Raw genomic sequence first — 16,694 nt, forward strand, 5'->3', positions numbered from 1 at the left:
AAAACCTTTTGAATAGAGAAAATTTTGAAATTGTGATCCAAATAGTGTTTTAAATTGCGGTTCACCTTCATGTGGAAACACTAATTTTATGTATTCATATTCCACATTCATATGCACTCTCTAATTAAGAGTTGAGTTAAAAGATCGCATGTGTATTCAAAAAATACAAACGTGGTCATCGATTTCGGAATGCTATAATATTTTAACTAGATCGTTCTCTCACGTGCCTATATGACAAAAACAGCCTCGTAGCTTTTCTCATATATGTTCGATATTTTGTAGCACTGATTATATTGACACATCCACAAAGGATAAGATTGAGTACAACATACTTACATTTTTATTTAAGGTACCAACAAACAGGAACCCTCCTTAAAATTTCCGGGAGGAGTCCTTTTCTGTATCGCATGAAGATGCATCGATACGAGTAAGCTAGGCACCGTCATTGTTCTCAAGTGAATCGGGGACCAGGAGAGTTCCTTTGAGCACCAAAAGGCCAGAGTCTGCTTAAGCCAAAATCCAAATTAGACTCCGGTTTTTTGGTGCACGTAAACCTCACCTTATCATAGAGTATGGTGTCGTCTGAGCTGCTTATGTTTCTGAAGTAACAGGATTTGCCACCATTGAATCTATACACTTGCTGTGTACTCCCCAGTCCGCTAACTACGGACCTGTTCTTTATAACGATAGTACCCTCAGCATTCTGCAGATTGCTGAGAGAGCTGTTGGAGAATCGGGAACTAGCACTTGCGGACTTCTTCTCGATAAATCCCAGTTCGATGTTTGTAATGTACTTATATGTTTCTTTTGCTTGTTCCAACAAGTCAATGTACAAGTAAAAAGGAAATTTTTTGTTTGATGACGTTGAGTGGATAATGGAGGATGGCGGCCTGATATGAACTGTATCGTTGAAATGGATGGTCTGATTCACTATCTGCGTATTGCCATCATTCTTCATGACCATTGTATTACTGTAATGGAGGTCTTGAATCGCATCAGTTGTGATATTCCCATAGGAGGACTTCACCCATCCAGTCGATGACACAGACCTGCCGACCCTTGTCAAAAATGTGCCATTTAATCCCTTGAAATCCAAAACCAATGAAACAACAAGGGGCAAGCTACTATGCTTCAAAAGCTCTCCTTCAGTTTTCGTGCTCCGCTTGTCCAGCCAAAGATGCAAATTCGCGTCAAGGAGCCAAACATTCGAGGCATTTGTAACACTAAAACCAAACTTGTGGCTCTTCCCATCCAATATCTTCCCTAAAAAGGGCGTGATTTCAATATCATAAGAAGGGAGATTGTACGAGCCAATCGCAGTAATTGGACTCCACAGGAGGGGATTGAACCCTCCAGTGAAAATCACAGTAAAAGGCCAGACTGCACCAACAACCTCACCATCTAAACTCACCACAACCTCCCTAAAGGGCCCGTTTCCAGGCGTACCGCTAAGATTGTTTGCAGCAATGTACTCATTCGGAGGATTTGAATACCAAAACTCATCATTCTCATGAAATGAAACATACACCTCCAACACAGCCCTATAAGCATTCTGCGGCATCTTAAATTCCTTCAACTGTGTATCGGTCGAATTCTGGATTTCAAACCACAACCCATCATTCAAAGGCAGATTTCTCGAAATGGGCAAGATCAAATCAGCCCAAGAATGGTACCCAGAATCCAAATTTACCAAATTTTTCTCATAGTTATAATTCAAATTCTTCTCAGCAGGGTAAAAATGGATGCTAATATTCACATGGTATATCCCAGTATATCTTTCATTTACCAAATTCCCAAGATAAACAGCTAGTGTTTGATTGTTCTGAAGCAAAGAATAGTACCTTGTGATGTCCTTCTTGACACTCCAAACAATCCCATTCTGCGTTGGCTCAGCCGTGCAGCCCCTGAGAAGCTCAACGCCGCCGAGCCAAACCCCGAAAATCCGATCAAATTGCGTCCCTCTGCAGGTGGCTTTCCAGTCGAGGACAATTTTGGAAAATGAATGAGATGGGCAGTAGGAGGGAGGGGTGTAGTTAGCAAAGACTGGAGGTTTGCCGTATGTGTACCCGAAGTCGTGCTGGAGAACGTGCTGGGTGCAGGGCTTGGTTTTGGGGAGTTCGATGGGTTTGGTTACTTCGAAGTAGAGAGTTGGTGCGGCAGCGTTTTGAGGGGTGGGTTGGGAGAGGAGCTCAGATCGGAGAAGGTTGATTTTGTGGACATTGGCGGCAGAAAAGAGTGGTTGGTTGAGGAGGAGGAGGAGGAGGAGGAGGAGGATGGCCAACGGAGAGGCCATGAGTGACTCACCGGTGGTTGAGCTGTCTGTTGTTTTGGCGGGTTTTACTTCGTTTTGGCGCTATTATTTATTTGTATTTATTTGTTTATATTTTATAAAGTTTCTTGGAGTAGAAAACAATGGTGAGTTGGTGATTCTATAAACTGAATTAAATAATTTCTTAAATGTACTATTTAAATTCCATCTACAAAAAATAAGCGCGGAATTAGAATCCTTGACTCTGATTCGATTCGTTCGAAAATCATCCGTTTTTAATTGAAAAATCAAATTTAATTTTTCATTTACATAAAGTCTTCGGAATTAGTAAGTACTTAGAGCGTTGCTACCAATATATTTAAGTCACACTAGTGTAGCAGTAATGTTATTGAAATCAAATTCATGATGTGTGATTCTTATATATAGATATCATACTCACAATATGGTAATTTTCATATGGGGTAAAAATAAAAAAACATTATATAAATGTAACTTGAAACATAAATATAATGGAGAAACAAAAAATGCAAAACAATCGAAGGCGATTTGATTGATGAGATGATAGCTCCACCAGAAGCTAGTACCCAAAGTGGCGGATTCAAGATTTCAACATTGGGTGGTCCTAATTATAAAAGTTTCAAAAAAACTTAAACGAAAATAACATTGAAATTTTTTTCAACAAACTACTATTTGATGTTAGAGAGAAACATTCCAAGATTAGATTGTTTGATCAAATCAAAATAAAAAATCAAATGGACTAACAAAGACATAATATATATATATATATATTAGAATTTTTTATTTGCACTCTAATTGTCACATCCCAGACTCCAACCTCTCGGATATTGTCCGCTTTGGCATTCTGGGTCTGGACTATGTCGCAGCCACCCAGCTACCGCACGGTTTTGTTCTTGTGGACCGTAGCCCACAAAAGGCCTCTCTGAAGTTAAAGCTCTGGGCATGGATATATAAGGCCCAAAGACCACGCCCTCACGGGCGATGTGGGATACTACAATCCTCCCCCCTTAGGGAGCCCGACGTCCTCGTCGGCACACCACGGCCGTGAGTCTGGCTCTGATACCAAATTGTCACATCCTAGACTCCAACCTCTCGGATATTGTCCGCTTTGGCATTCTGGGTCTGAACTATGTCGCAGCCACCCAGCTACCGCACGGTTTTGTTCTTGTGGACTGTAGCCCACAAAAGGCCTCTCTGAAGTTAAAGCTCTGGGCATGGATATATAAGGCCCAAAGACCACGCCCTCACGGGCGATGTGGGATACTACAATCCTCCCCCCTTAGGGAGCCCGACGTCCTCGTCGGCACACCACGGCCGTGAGTCTGGCTCTGATACCAAATTGTCACATCCTAGACTCCAACCTCTCGGATATTGTCCGCTTTGGCATTCTGGGTCTGAACTATGTCGCAGCCACCCAGCTACCGCACGGTTTTGTTCTTGTGGACCGTAGCCCACAAAAGGCCTCTCTGAAGTTAAAGCTCTGGGCATGGATATATAAGGCCCAAAGACCACGCCCTCACGGGCGATGTGGGATAAATTGTAGTATCCCACATCGCCCGTGAGGGCGTGGTCTTTGGGCCTTATATATCCATGCCCAGAGCTTTAACTTCAGAGAGGCCTTTTGTGGGCTACGGTCCACAAGAACAAAACCGTGCGGTAGCTGGGTGGCTGCGACATAGTTCAGACCCAGAATGCCAAAGCGGACAATATCCGAGAGGTTGGAGTCTGGGATGTGACACTAAAAATTGTTAAAGAAATCAACCCCATCTCATTAAAGGACCTACACAAATCTAGAATAAAGAATTCTAGAACATTCACTAAGGTTGGTTAGCTAGATTATCCAAGTTAAAGTAGTACTTTGTAGAAATGACTAGAATGTTGTTTCTTAAGTTGGTGGAAGAGTTTAGAAGAATGGTGAGGTTTCCACCAACATGCAAGATTAGTGTAGATAATTCTAGCTTAGGAAGTTAGTGGAATTATCTAGATATATCTAGCATGGTGTGTCCATGCTTCTCCAAGGTTCCATCCATGCCTATAAAAGGAGAAGGCATCCACACCATTTGTATCAACAAAAACAAATCAACAAACCAACCAAGCAAGCTTGTAAGCAAGCAAGCAAGTGAGAGTGAGAAGAAAGAATAGTCTTGTAAGAGTGTGAGTGCTCTAGAGTTTGTCTCTAGAAAGTGAGTGAGGTATGGTTTGGGGTTGAGGTGATTTAAAAAAAAGCTGGGATGAAAAAAAGCTGAGAGAGTTTTTGGTGTTTGGTAAACTTCCAGCTTTGGCTTTTTTTCACAGTTTTGGGTGAAAAAAAGCCAAAAAACAGAAGCAGCAAAAGGCAGCTTTGAAAAACTAGCTTTTCAGCTTCTGCGCAAACCTCAAAACACGGATGAACAGTAACCTTTAATGAAAGTTTCTAGCAATCCTACCCTTAAATCCAAATTATTGATTCGAACAGAACGACATAAACATAAATCACCACAAAATCTCATCTCTGAAATCCAAAAAAGTCATGAACATCACAAAAAGTACAAATTTTCAACCTGAAAAACTACCTACTCAGAAGCATTTCATCTCAAATTTTCCACCTATCAGTTAGATGAACCCAAGAGCCATGCAAACACAGCAAGCACAAAAATCCCAGAAAAAAAAAATAATACCCACAAACAGATGCACTGCAATCGCATCTAAACATCAAAAGAAAAAGGAAATTTACGGGCATACTAAAATGGCAATATACAAGAACGTGTGGAACTTTATCGAACAAACACGTACCCTCCCTTCATCTCTATCATCCCTTTTTGCTCCTCCCAGCTTCATCTCTACCAAAGATCTTTGAAGATTTGTGTCGCCCCTAGCTTTATCGTCGAGCTTGTTGTCGAAAGGCATCGCTTCTCCTCTACTCAGATCCTCGGCTTCTTCGACTCCCAATCTCGCTCTTCACTCGACCATCGCCTTCATCCGCTGCGACATCGTAGACAAACTCCATGATGCTAGCCAAAACCCAGAAGACAAAAAATACCGATCTGCCGAAACCCATATGAAATTCAGCTTGTGAAAAATCCAAAAAACAAAAAACCCATATGACAAATCTAGAAGTTTTTTTTAGAATGAATGAGAAAAAATGGAATTTGATGATGAGGGAGTAAGTGGCGAAAAGAATGGAATTTGGTGATGAGAGAAAAAGTGAAGAGGGAGAGATAGAGAGGTAGTTGGACGGGAAGGATAAAAAAATGAAGATGATTCTAGAGAGTGTTCTAGAAAAGTAAAAGAAAAGAGAAAAGGTGAAAAATCTAAAAGATAGAATTAAGCTTGGTTATGGGGAACAGAGAAAAAGAAATATGATAAATAAGTTTGGTTTTGGTTATTTCACACAATTACAGATGTTTTACATAAATGTTTACCAAACGCTATCATACTGTTTTTTTTTTTTCCAAAAGCACTTTTACAAAAAAGTTTACCAAACACTCTGCTGCTTTATTTCACAGCTGCTTATTCTCACAACACAGCAGAAGCAGTTTTTTTTCAAAGCACAGCAATACCAAACCAACCCTCATAGCTTCTCAATAGTGTCTTTGATAGTTTGTGTTGTAATATTTTGTTTGTGTAATACAAGTAATTTGTTTACTTGTATTGTCTCTCCAACACTTGTGCTAGAGTTGTGTACTTAAGTTTTTTTTTCCCAACAAAAATATCACTTTATATTTCAAACTCTCTAAAATGAGAAAGAAATCTACACAGCCTAGCAAAATGTCGACCATGGCATGAGGCTTGCCATGACATGTCTCGCAAAATGTCGACCATGGCATGCCAATGTCATGCCAAGCCTCACAAAATGTCGAGAAGTGCAAAATGTGATTTTTAAAGTATAGATAAAAGTTCTCTATAAATTTACCAACAATGATCAAATTGTTATAAAAAAAAAAAAAAATCATACACTACATCACAATAATCATATGAATATTTTCATCTAATACACATAAGCCCAAAATCATAAAATTTATTTGAAATTCAATATTGTAATGAGGTGATGATGGAAAGATAGAGATGGAATAATTGTGGTGGGGTTCCGGGGTAAGGTTTGTATTGGATGGGTGGATTTGGGGCTGTGTGCTAATTAAAAGAGGGAATTGCATGAGAAGTAGATGGGTCTCGGGTTTGTAGACGAAAAAGAGTTTAAATTTTTTGAATGGCCTGGCTCAAAACGGCACCGTCTAGGCCAGGTCATTAAAAACAATATTAAACCTTCTTCTTCTTTGCTAAATTCTGTTGGGTGCCGTGCTGCAAATTCATGGAGTTCCAAAACCAACACGGGACCAGGCAGTCGGGTGGTCCTCAACGATCTTCACATATGCTTCTCCGATCTTTCAGAGGGTCCTGGGACCACCCAGGTCCTGTAATGGATCCGCCCACCCAACCCAATAAACATAAGTTTAAAAAACCACGAGTTGGTGATCTAGTGGTAAAGGACGGATTACGATGTTTTTTAAAACTAAAAATTAAAGGTCTTGGGTTCGAAACCTGCTACTGATGTAGAAATCAGACTTGTGGCCAGGGAGGCTGAAATGCTTCTATAAGTCTTCCCGGCTCTCGAAAGGGATGGATAAACCGTAATTTACCACTAGTTGTCCCCCTTATATATATATATAAAACCAAGAACAAAAGTTTAAAACAATATGACAGACCAAACCAAATTGCACTCAAAATTGTAAGAGTAGTTCATCTACATTTTAAGTCTTAAGGTTCGGCAGGCTTGAACGAGCTGGAGAACGAACTGGGAAAATACTGCCAAAACCGTGTCACGTTTCTCTAATTCGATGTTTGGACGAAGGACTTTCAAGGTGTCGTTTTAAAAAGTTCTCTCTTATGTAGTGCATTCCTAAATAATTTAGCCTATGCCCATGAAACTTTCAAGTCAGACGTTCTAAAAACCACTGAAAACTCTCACAATGACTAAGGAGTTGGGTTATAAAAGCTTTGAAGTTTGGTATAAAATTTCTAAATTTTTGAGCAGTGCAAGAAACATCATATTTTTCATAAAAAGATCTCTCATTTCATTACATATACTTAGATTTACAAAAATTACCTGATATTTACACGCAAGTTGAAAAAATGCACTGCGAGGCCGGGAACGGGCTTGGTATCGGACCCTTGGGTAACGATGAGTTCGACAAATCCGTGAAGGGTGTGACCATGAATCATATGCAGATAACACAAGTTGACATGATCCAGTTTTCAGAAATCATTCAACTCCATGTAAAACCATAACCATTTTAACGCAGATACCTTAACTAGATCCTAGAAGAGTATCCACAAAAATAAAATTGGGTACAAAATACTTACATTTTTATTTGAGGTACCAACAAACACGAACGCTCCATAAAATTTACCTAAGGAGTCCTCTTCTGCAGCACATGAAGATGCATCCATACGAATAAGCTAGGCACCGTCATTGTTCCCAAGTAAATCGGGGACCAGGAAAGTTACTTTGAGCACCAAAAGGCAACAGTGTGCTTAAGCCAAAATCCAAATTAGACTCTGGTTTTTTGGTGCACGTAAGCGTCACCTTATCATAGAGTATGGTGTAGTTTGAGCTGCTTATGTTTCTGAAGTAACAAGATCTGGCACTATCGAATCTATACACTTGCTGTGTACTCCCCAATCCACTAGCTACTAAATTGTTTTTCACAACCATATTACCCTCGGCATTCTGCAGATTTCTGAGAGAGCTGTTGGAGAATCGTGAACCAGCACTTGCAGACTTCTTCTCAATAAATCCCAATTCGACATTTGTAACCAATGTATATGACTCATTTGCTTGTTCCAAGTAGTCACTGTACAAGTAAAGAGAAAATATTTTGTTTGATGACATTGAATGAACAGTGGAGGATGGTGGCCTGATATGAACTGTATCATTGAAATGGATGATCTGATTCACTATCTGCGTATTACCATCATTCTTCATGACCATTGCATTGCTGTAATGGAAGTCTTGAATCGCATCAGTTGTGATATTCCCATAGGAGGACGTCACCCATCCAGTCGATGACACGGACCTGCCGGCCCTTGTAAAAAATGTGCCATTTAAACCCTTGAAATCTAAAACCAATGAAACAACAAGGGGCAAGCTACTATGCTTCGAAAGCTCTCCTTCAGTTTTCGTGCTCTGCTTGTCCAACCAAAGATGCAAATTCGCATCAACATACCAGACATTCAAGGCATTTGTAACATTAAAACCAAACTTGTGGCTCTTCCCATCCAATATCTTCCCTAAAAAGGGAGTGATTTCAATATCATAAGAAGGGAGATCGAACGAGCCAATCGCAGTAATAGGTCTCCAGAGGAGCGGATTGACCCCTCCAGTGAAAATCACAGTAAAAGGCCAGACTGCACCAACAATCTCACCATCTAAACTCACCACAACCTCCCTAAAAGGCCCGTTTCCAGGCGTACCGCTAAGATTGTTTGCAGCAATGTAATCATTTGGAACATTTGAATACCAAAACTCATCATTCTCATGAAATGAAACATACACCTCCAACACAGCCCTATAAGCATTCTGTGGAATCTCAAATTCCTTCAACTGCGTATCGGTCGAATTCTGGATTTCAAACCACAACCCATCATTCAAAGGCAGACTTCTCGAAATGGGCAAGATCAAATCCGCCCAAGAATGGTACCCAGAATCCAAATTTTCCGAATTTCCCAACTTTTGCTCATAATTATAATTGAAATTCTCCTCAGCGGGGTAAAAATGGATGCTAATATTCACATGGTAAATCCCAGTATATGTTTTATCTACCACATTCCCAAGATAAACAGCTAGTGTTTGATTGTTCTGAAGCAAAGAATAGTACCTTGTGATGTCCTTCTCGACAATCCAAACAATCCCATTCTGCGTCGGCTCCGCCGTGCAGCTCCTGAGAAGCTCAACACCACCCAGCCAAACCCCAAAAATCCGATCATATTGTCTCCCTTTGCAGGTGGCTTTCCACTCGAGGACAATTTTGGAAAATGATTGAGATGGGCAGTAGGAGGGAGGTGTGTAGTTAGCAAAGACAGGAGGTTTGCCGTATGTGTACCCGAAGTCGTGCTGGAGAACGTGCTGGGTGCAGGGCTTGGTTTTGGGGAGTTCTATGGGTTTGGTTACTTCGAAGAAGAGAGTTGGTGCGGCGTCGTTTCGAGGGGTGGGCTGGGAGAGGAGCTCGGATCGGAGGAGGTTGAGTTTGTGGACATTAGCGGCAGAAAAGAATGGTTGGTAAAGGAGGAGGAGGAGGAGGAGGGCCAACGGAGAGCCCATGAGTGACTGACTGGTGGTCGAGCTGGCTGTTGCTTCGGTGGGTTTTGCTTTATTTTGATGCTCTATTTATGTATTTATTTATTTATATTTCTTTGTTTCTGTTTTTATTGAGTTTCTTCGAGTAGAAAAAAATGTTTGAGTTTTTCTTGTTGGAGAAGACAATGGTGAGTTATTGATTCTATAAACTGAATTAAATAATTTTTTGACTGTGCTATTTAATTTTTTTGTTCCAAAAAAAAAAAAACAAACTGGAGTTAAAATCTTTGATTCTAATTTAATTTGTTCGAAAATCGTCAGGTTAGCCATTTTTATTTGAAGAATTAAATTAAAATTTTCATTTGCAAATAGTTTTTCGAATTAGTAAATAGTGAGTACTTGATTGAAATATTACCAAATTTCTAATTCCAATAATAAATACATTAATCAATTGAAATAATAAAGTGAGAAATAGAAATTGGAATGTCTTGGAAAAACATTGTGTCATATATTTGGAGAGAGTGGACTGTCGCAATTCAAGCGAATCCAGAAGAATTCTATGTGGCCCAATATCGTGAATAAGATAAGGTTTTTATCACAAATTATTCTTGAAATGGATCAGAATCATCATTTTGGTACTTTACTTTCAAAATTAATATGTCGTCACTGACATTCATTATCGCACATCAATTTGATCATTCCATTAAGATTCCGTCAACTATTTTGTTAGTTTGGATGTGGGACCCACAAATCCAACAAAATAGTGACATGTGGACTACACAACATAAAGGTTTTTATCGCAAATAGTCCCTGACATTGATCTAACTCCTAATTTTATCGCAAATATACATTTTTATTTGAGGTACCAACAAACACGAACCCTCCATGAAATTTACCAAAGGAGTCCTTTTCTGCAGCACATGAAGATGCATCGATACGAATGAGCTAGGCACCGTCATTGTTCTCAAGTAAATCCGGGACCAGGAAAGTTCCTTTGAGCACCAAAAGGCCACAGCCTGCTTAAGCCAAAATCCAAATTAGACTCCGGTTTTCTGGTGCATGTAGGCCTCACCTTATCATAGAGTATGGTGTAGTTTGAGCTGCTTATGTTTCTGAAATAACAAGATTGGGGACCATCGAATCTATACACTTGCTGTGTACTCCCCAATCCCCTAACTAGCAGTTTGTTTTTTACAACGATAATAACCTCAGCATTCTGCAGATTTCGGAGAGAGCTGTTGGAGAATTGTGAACCAGCACTTGCAGACTTCTTCTCAATAAATCCCAATTCGACATTTGTAATGAATGTATATGATTCATTTGCTTGTTCCAAGTAGTCAGTGTACAAGTAAAGAGGAAATGTTTTGTTTGATGACATTGAGTGAATACTGGAGGATGGCGGCCTGATATTGACTGTATCGTTGAAATGGATGGTCTGATTCACTATCTGTGTATTACCATTATTCCTCATGACCATTGTATTACTGTAATGGAAGTCTTGAATCGCATCAGTTGTGACATTCCCATAGGAGGACTTCACCCATCCAGTCGATGACACAGACCTGCCAGCCATCGTCAAAAATGTGCCATTTAAACCCTCGAAATCTGAAACCAATGAAACAACAAGGGGCAAGCTACTATGCTTCGAAAGCTCTCCTTCAGTTTTCGTGCTCTGCTTGTCCAACCAAAGATGCAAATTCGCGTCAACATACCAAACATTCAAGGCATTTGTAACATTAAAACCAAACTTGTGGCTCTTCCCATCCAATATCTTCCCTAAAAAGGGAGTGATTTCAATATCATAAGAAGGGAGATCGAACGAGCCAATTACAGTAATAGGTCTCCACAGGAGCGGATTGACCCCTCCAGTGAAAATCACAGTAAAAGGCCAGACTGCACCAACAACCTCACCATCTAAACTCACCACAACCTCCCTAAAAGGCCCGTTTCCAGGCGTACCGCTAAGATTGTTTGCAGCAATGTACTCATTCGGAACATTTGAATACCAAAACTCATCATTCTCATGAAATGAAACATACACCTCCAACACAGCCCTATAAGCATTCTGTGGAATCTCAAATTCCTTCATCTGTGTATCGGTCGAATTCTGGATTTCAAACCACAACCCATCATTCAAAGGCAGATTTCTCGAAATGGGCAAGATCAAATCCGCCCAAGAATGGTACCCAGAATCCAAATTTACCAAATTTTGCTCATAGTTATAATTCAAATTCTTCTCAGCAGGGTAAAAATGGATGCTAATATTCACATGGTAAATCCCAGTATATGTTTCATTTACCAAATTCCCAAGAAAAACAGCTAGTGTTTGATTGTTCTGAAGCAAAGAATAGTACCTTGTGACGTCCTTCTTGACACTCCAAACAATCCCATTCTGCGTCGGCTCAGCCGTGCAGCCCCTAAGAATCTCAACGCCGCCGAGCCAAACCCCGAAAATCCGATCATATTGCCTCCCTTTGCAGGTGGCTTTCCACTCGAGGACAATTTTGGAAAATGATTGAGATGGGCAGTAGGAGGGAGGGGTGTAGTTAGCAAAGACCGGAGGTTTGCCGTACGTGTACCCGAAGTCGTGCTGGAGAACGTGCTGGGTGCATGGCTTGGTTTTGGGGAGTTCTGTGGGTTTGGTTACTTCGAAGAAGAGAGTTGGTGCGGCGTCGTTTCGAGGGGTGGGCTGGGAGAGGAGCTCGGATCGGAGGAGGTTGAGTTTGTGGACATTGGCGGCAGAAAAGAGTGGTTGGTGAAGGAGGAGGAGGAGGAGGGCCAACGGAGAGCCCATGAGTGACTGGCTGGTGGTCGAGCTGTCTGTTGCTTCGGCGAGTTGTTGATTCTATAAACTGAATTAAATAATTTTTTTTAGAGCAGTTCCACTGTGAGAAAGGTCGGCTATCTACTATTTAATCCATCTAATAAATAGTAATTGATATTAATGAATAGTAATTGATATTAATGAATAGTAATTGTCTTTTACATTTCCACCTCTACACTTGAATAGCCCTGTCAATAGGTAGATAAAATAATAATAATTTTTGCAACTTGCTTGGAATTTCCCTTGCACTCTCTACTCCCTCACGTCACTCCCTTTCTTTCCGCTCATCTTTCTCACTTCTCTCCATTTTTCTGAAGTTCCTCTGTCTCTCTCTCTAAGCTCTCGACACTTTCACTCTCTCTAGAGCTCTGAGAGCTCTCACCCACTTTCCTCTTCGAAAATTAAACAAATCAAACTCCAAAACCATGAAACCTTAATCTCTGGGACTAAAGGATCCTAGCTATATCGTTGCATGTGTCATCGGACCATCACGGTGTAAACCACCATTGAAGCCGAGAGCTTCAAGATCTGAAACTTGGTTCGATTTTTTTTCGATTTTTTAATTTCGGTTCGTTGTTCAATACCTTTTCGATTTTTTGAACCCACCCCTACTCATCTCTATTAGAGAAATAGTACAAATGACAGGCCAAACTACATTGCACTCAAAATTGTAAGGGTAATTCATCTACTTTTTTAGTCTTAAATAGTCTGGCTGGCTTGAACGAGCTGGAGAAAGAACCGGGAAAAGACCGCCAAAATTGTGTTACGTTTATCTAATTTTATGTTTGGATAAAGGACTTTCAAGGTGTCGTTTAAAAAGTTCTCTATAATATTATAGCATTTAGTCATTTTTAAAGTTTCTCCACCTGATTTTATGTAGTGCATTCCTAGGTAATTTAGTCTTAAGCGCAGTCAACTCGTTTTAGCGCGTTCAAAAAAACCATTGAAAACCCTCCCAATGACTAAGGAGTTGGATTATAACAGCTTTTGACATCTGGTATCAAAAAGCGTTGGGCGGCAAAGAAAAGGGTTGGAAGTCTCATATTGGGTTGAACCGCAGAGCTAGGAATTTATATTAGAGTGGGCTAGGATTTTACTTCTTGTTGCCCGGGTACATTTGCGTATTTTTTTCCCACCGTACCTGCCTATTGAGTTTTGAGTCGAATGTTAAGCGTTGTGGTACGAAGGTCTTGTACACAGGTCTATACATACATATGAAAGAAATAGAACGTGGAATTGATAAATGAACTCTCTCAATGACGATCCATGAAGACTATGCCACGTGTATCGATCAAACCAAGACATGATATACATCAACAAAGTCAACACAAATCATATTGCGCCTCATCATATCAGCAAAGCATCAGAAGACTTAAGTCAAGCAAATTGATCCCTAGACAACATTGTCGACCTCTTCACAAAGTCACTGCCGAAGTCTACCTTCTAGATGCTTGTTCGAGAATTGGTATGCTTCGACCATTTCGGTGTGCCAGAAGTAGCAAAATACTGCAACCTATGTACAGATGTGGTTTGTCAAAACCTCTACAGAAAAATACTGCAACCTACATACACATTTGGTTTGTCAATAACCTCTACTTATGATCCTTTATAGGTCTTCTTGTGAATAACAGTCTTTGAATCTGAGTTTATGTAATCAAAGGATAATATCATTTATCGAACGAATTTGACAATGTAGAATTTTTTAAATTTTTTTTTATAGAAGCTCAATCGGTATGAACACCTTAACTAGATTCTAGAAGATGAACGTCGATTATACTGAGATAACACAGGTTGACATGATCCAGTTTTCAGAAATCAATCAATTCCAAGTAAAACCATAACCATTTTAATGCACATACCTTAACTAGATTCTAGAAGAATATCCACAAAAATAAAATTGAGTACAAAATACTTACATTTTTATTTGAGGTACCAACAAACAGGAACCCTCCTTAAAATTTACCAAGGGAGTCCTTTTCTGTAGCACATGAAGATGTGTTGATATGAATAAGCTAGGCACCGTCATTGTTCTCAGGTAAATAGGGGGCCAGGAAAGTTCCTGTGAGCACCGAAAGGCCACAGTCTGCTTAAGCCAGAATCCAAATTAGACTCTGATTTTTTGGTGCACGTAAACCTCACCTTATCATAGAGTATGGTGTAGTTTGAGCTGCTTATGTTTCTGAAGTAACAGGACTTCCCACTATCGTATCTATACACTTGCTGTGTACTCCCCAATCCACTAACTACCAAATTGTTTTTTACAACCATATAACCTTCGCCATTCTGCAGATTTCTGAGAGAGCTGTTCGAGAATTGTGAACCAGCACTTGCAGACTTCTTCTCAATAAATCCCAGTTCGACATTTGTACCCAACTTATATGTTTCATTTGCTTGTTCCAAGTAGTCAGTGTACAAGTAAAGAGGAAATGTTTTGTTTGATGACACTGAGTGAATGCTGGAGGATGGCGGCGTGATATGAACTGTATCGTTGAAATGGATGATCTGATTCACTATTTGCGTATCCCCACCATTCTTCATGACCATTGTATTACTGTAATGTAAGTCTTGAATCGCATCAGTTGTGATATTCCCATAGGAGGACTTCACCCATCCAGTCGATGACACAGACCTGCGGGCCCTTGTAAAAAATGTGCCATTTAAACCCTTGAAATCTGAAACCAAAGAAACAACAAGGGGCAAGCTACTATGCTTCGAAAGCTCTCCTTCAGTTTTCGTGCTCTGCTTGTCCAACCAAAGATGCAAATTCGCGTCAACGAACCAAACATTCAAGGCATTTGTAACATTAAAACCAAACTTGTGGCTCTTCCCGTCCAATATCTTCCCTAAAAAGGGTGTGATTTCAATATCATAAGAAGGGAGATCGTATGAGCCAATTGCAGTAATAGGTCTCCACAGGAGCGGATTGACCCCTCCAGTGAAAATCACAGTAAAAGGCCAGACTGCACCAACAACCTCACCATCTAAACTCACCACAACCTCCCTAAAAGGCCCGTTTCCAGGCGTGCTAAGATTGTTTGCAGCAATGTACTCATTCGGAGCATTTGAATACCAAGATTCATCGTTCTCATGGAATGAAACATACACCTCCAACACAGCCCTATAAGCATTCTGCGGAATCTCAAATTCCTTCAACTGTGTATCAGTCGAATTCTGGATTTCAAACCACAACCCATCATTCAAAGGCAGATTTCTCGAAATGGGCAAGATCAAATCCGCCCAAGAATGGTACCCAGAATTCAAATTTTCCAAATTTCCCAACTTTTGCTCATAATTATGATTCAAAATCTTCTCAGCAGGGTAAAATAGGATGCTAATATTCACATGGTAAATCCCAGTATACGTTTTATCTATCAAATTCCCAAGATAAACAGCTAGTGTTTGATCGTTCTGAAGCAAAGAATAGTACCTTGTGATGTCCTTCTCGACAATCCAAACAATCCCATTCTGCGTCGGCTCAGCCGTGCAGCTCCTGAGAAGCTCAACGCCTCCGAGCCAAACCCCGAAAATCCGATCAAATTGCCTCCCTTTGCAGGTGGCTTTCCACTCGAGGACAATTTTGGAAAATGATTGAGATGGGCAGTCCGAGGGAGGGGAGTAGTTAGCAAAGACTGGAGCTTTGCCGTATGTGTAGCCGAAGTCGTGCTGGAGAAGGAGCTGGGTGCAGGGCTTGGTTTTGGGGAGTTCTATGGGTTTGGTTACTTCGAAGAAGAGAGTTGGTGCGGCGTCATTTTGAGGGGTGGGTTGGGAAAGGAGCTCCGGTCGGAGAAGGTTGAGTTTGTGGACATTGGCGGTGGAAAAGAGTGGTTGGTGGAGGAGGAAGAGGAGGACGAGGGCCAACGGAAAGGCCATGAGTGACTGACCGGTGGTTCAGCTGCCTGTTGCTTTGGTGGGTTTGTACTTTATTTTGGTGCTACTATTTATTTGTTTATTTATTTACTTTTTTTTTTTTTATTTCTGTTTTATTAAGTATCTTGAAGAAGAAAACAATGATGAGTTTGTTTTGTTGGAGAAGAAAGCAATGGTGAGTTATGGATTCTATAAACTGAATTAAATAATTTTCTAGATGTACTAATTGATTTTCATTCTAAAAGAAATTTAGGTGAAATTGAAATTCTTGATTCAGATTCATTTCGTCCGAAAATCATGTAGATTAATTGTTTTTATTTGTTTGAAAAATCAAATTTAAATTTTCATTTGCAAATGGCTTGTACGAATTTGTAAGTGGTTGATTAAAACATTACCAAATTTCTAATTCCAATAATAATAAATACCATAATCTGTGTATAGAG

The 16,694-nt window shown here is 40.2% G+C and overlaps 2 protein-coding genes across 3 annotated transcripts; both read right to left on the bottom strand.

Moving 5' to 3' along the window:
- Positions 1–451: 451 nt before the first annotated feature.
- Positions 452–9,615, bottom strand: LOC137715091 (uncharacterized). Its single transcript, XM_068454316.1, has 2 exons — positions 7,811–9,615; positions 452–2,238 (listed from the first exon to the last, which is right to left on the bottom strand). The coding sequence occupies exons 1-2, from the start codon at positions 9,582–9,584 to the stop codon at positions 452–454; spliced, it is 3,561 nt and encodes a 1,186-aa protein (XP_068310417.1). The 5' UTR covers positions 9,585–9,615.
- A 756-nt stretch (positions 9,616–10,371) lies between these two features.
- LOC137715092 (uncharacterized) lies at positions 10,372–16,400 on the bottom strand. 2 transcript variants are annotated; one of them, XM_068454317.1, is made up of 2 exons: positions 14,484–16,400; positions 10,372–12,311 (listed from the first exon to the last, which is right to left on the bottom strand). In XM_068454317.1, the coding sequence occupies exons 1-2, from the start codon at positions 16,252–16,254 to the stop codon at positions 10,525–10,527; spliced, it is 3,558 nt and encodes a 1,185-aa protein (XP_068310418.1). In that variant the 5' UTR covers positions 16,255–16,400; the 3' UTR covers positions 10,372–10,524. The 2 variants fall into 2 exon arrangements, 1 of the variants encoding a protein (XP_068310418.1); XR_011065513.1 differs by lacking the exon at positions 10,372–12,311 and adding an exon at positions 13,635–13,897 and having other exon boundaries at positions 14,301–16,400.
- Positions 16,401–16,694: the final 294 nt, after the last annotated feature.

This window comes from Pyrus communis, chromosome 14, assembly GCF_963583255.1.
Source record: "Pyrus communis chromosome 14, drPyrComm1.1, whole genome shotgun sequence".
Taxonomy (NCBI): domain Eukaryota; kingdom Viridiplantae; phylum Streptophyta; class Magnoliopsida; order Rosales; family Rosaceae; genus Pyrus; species Pyrus communis.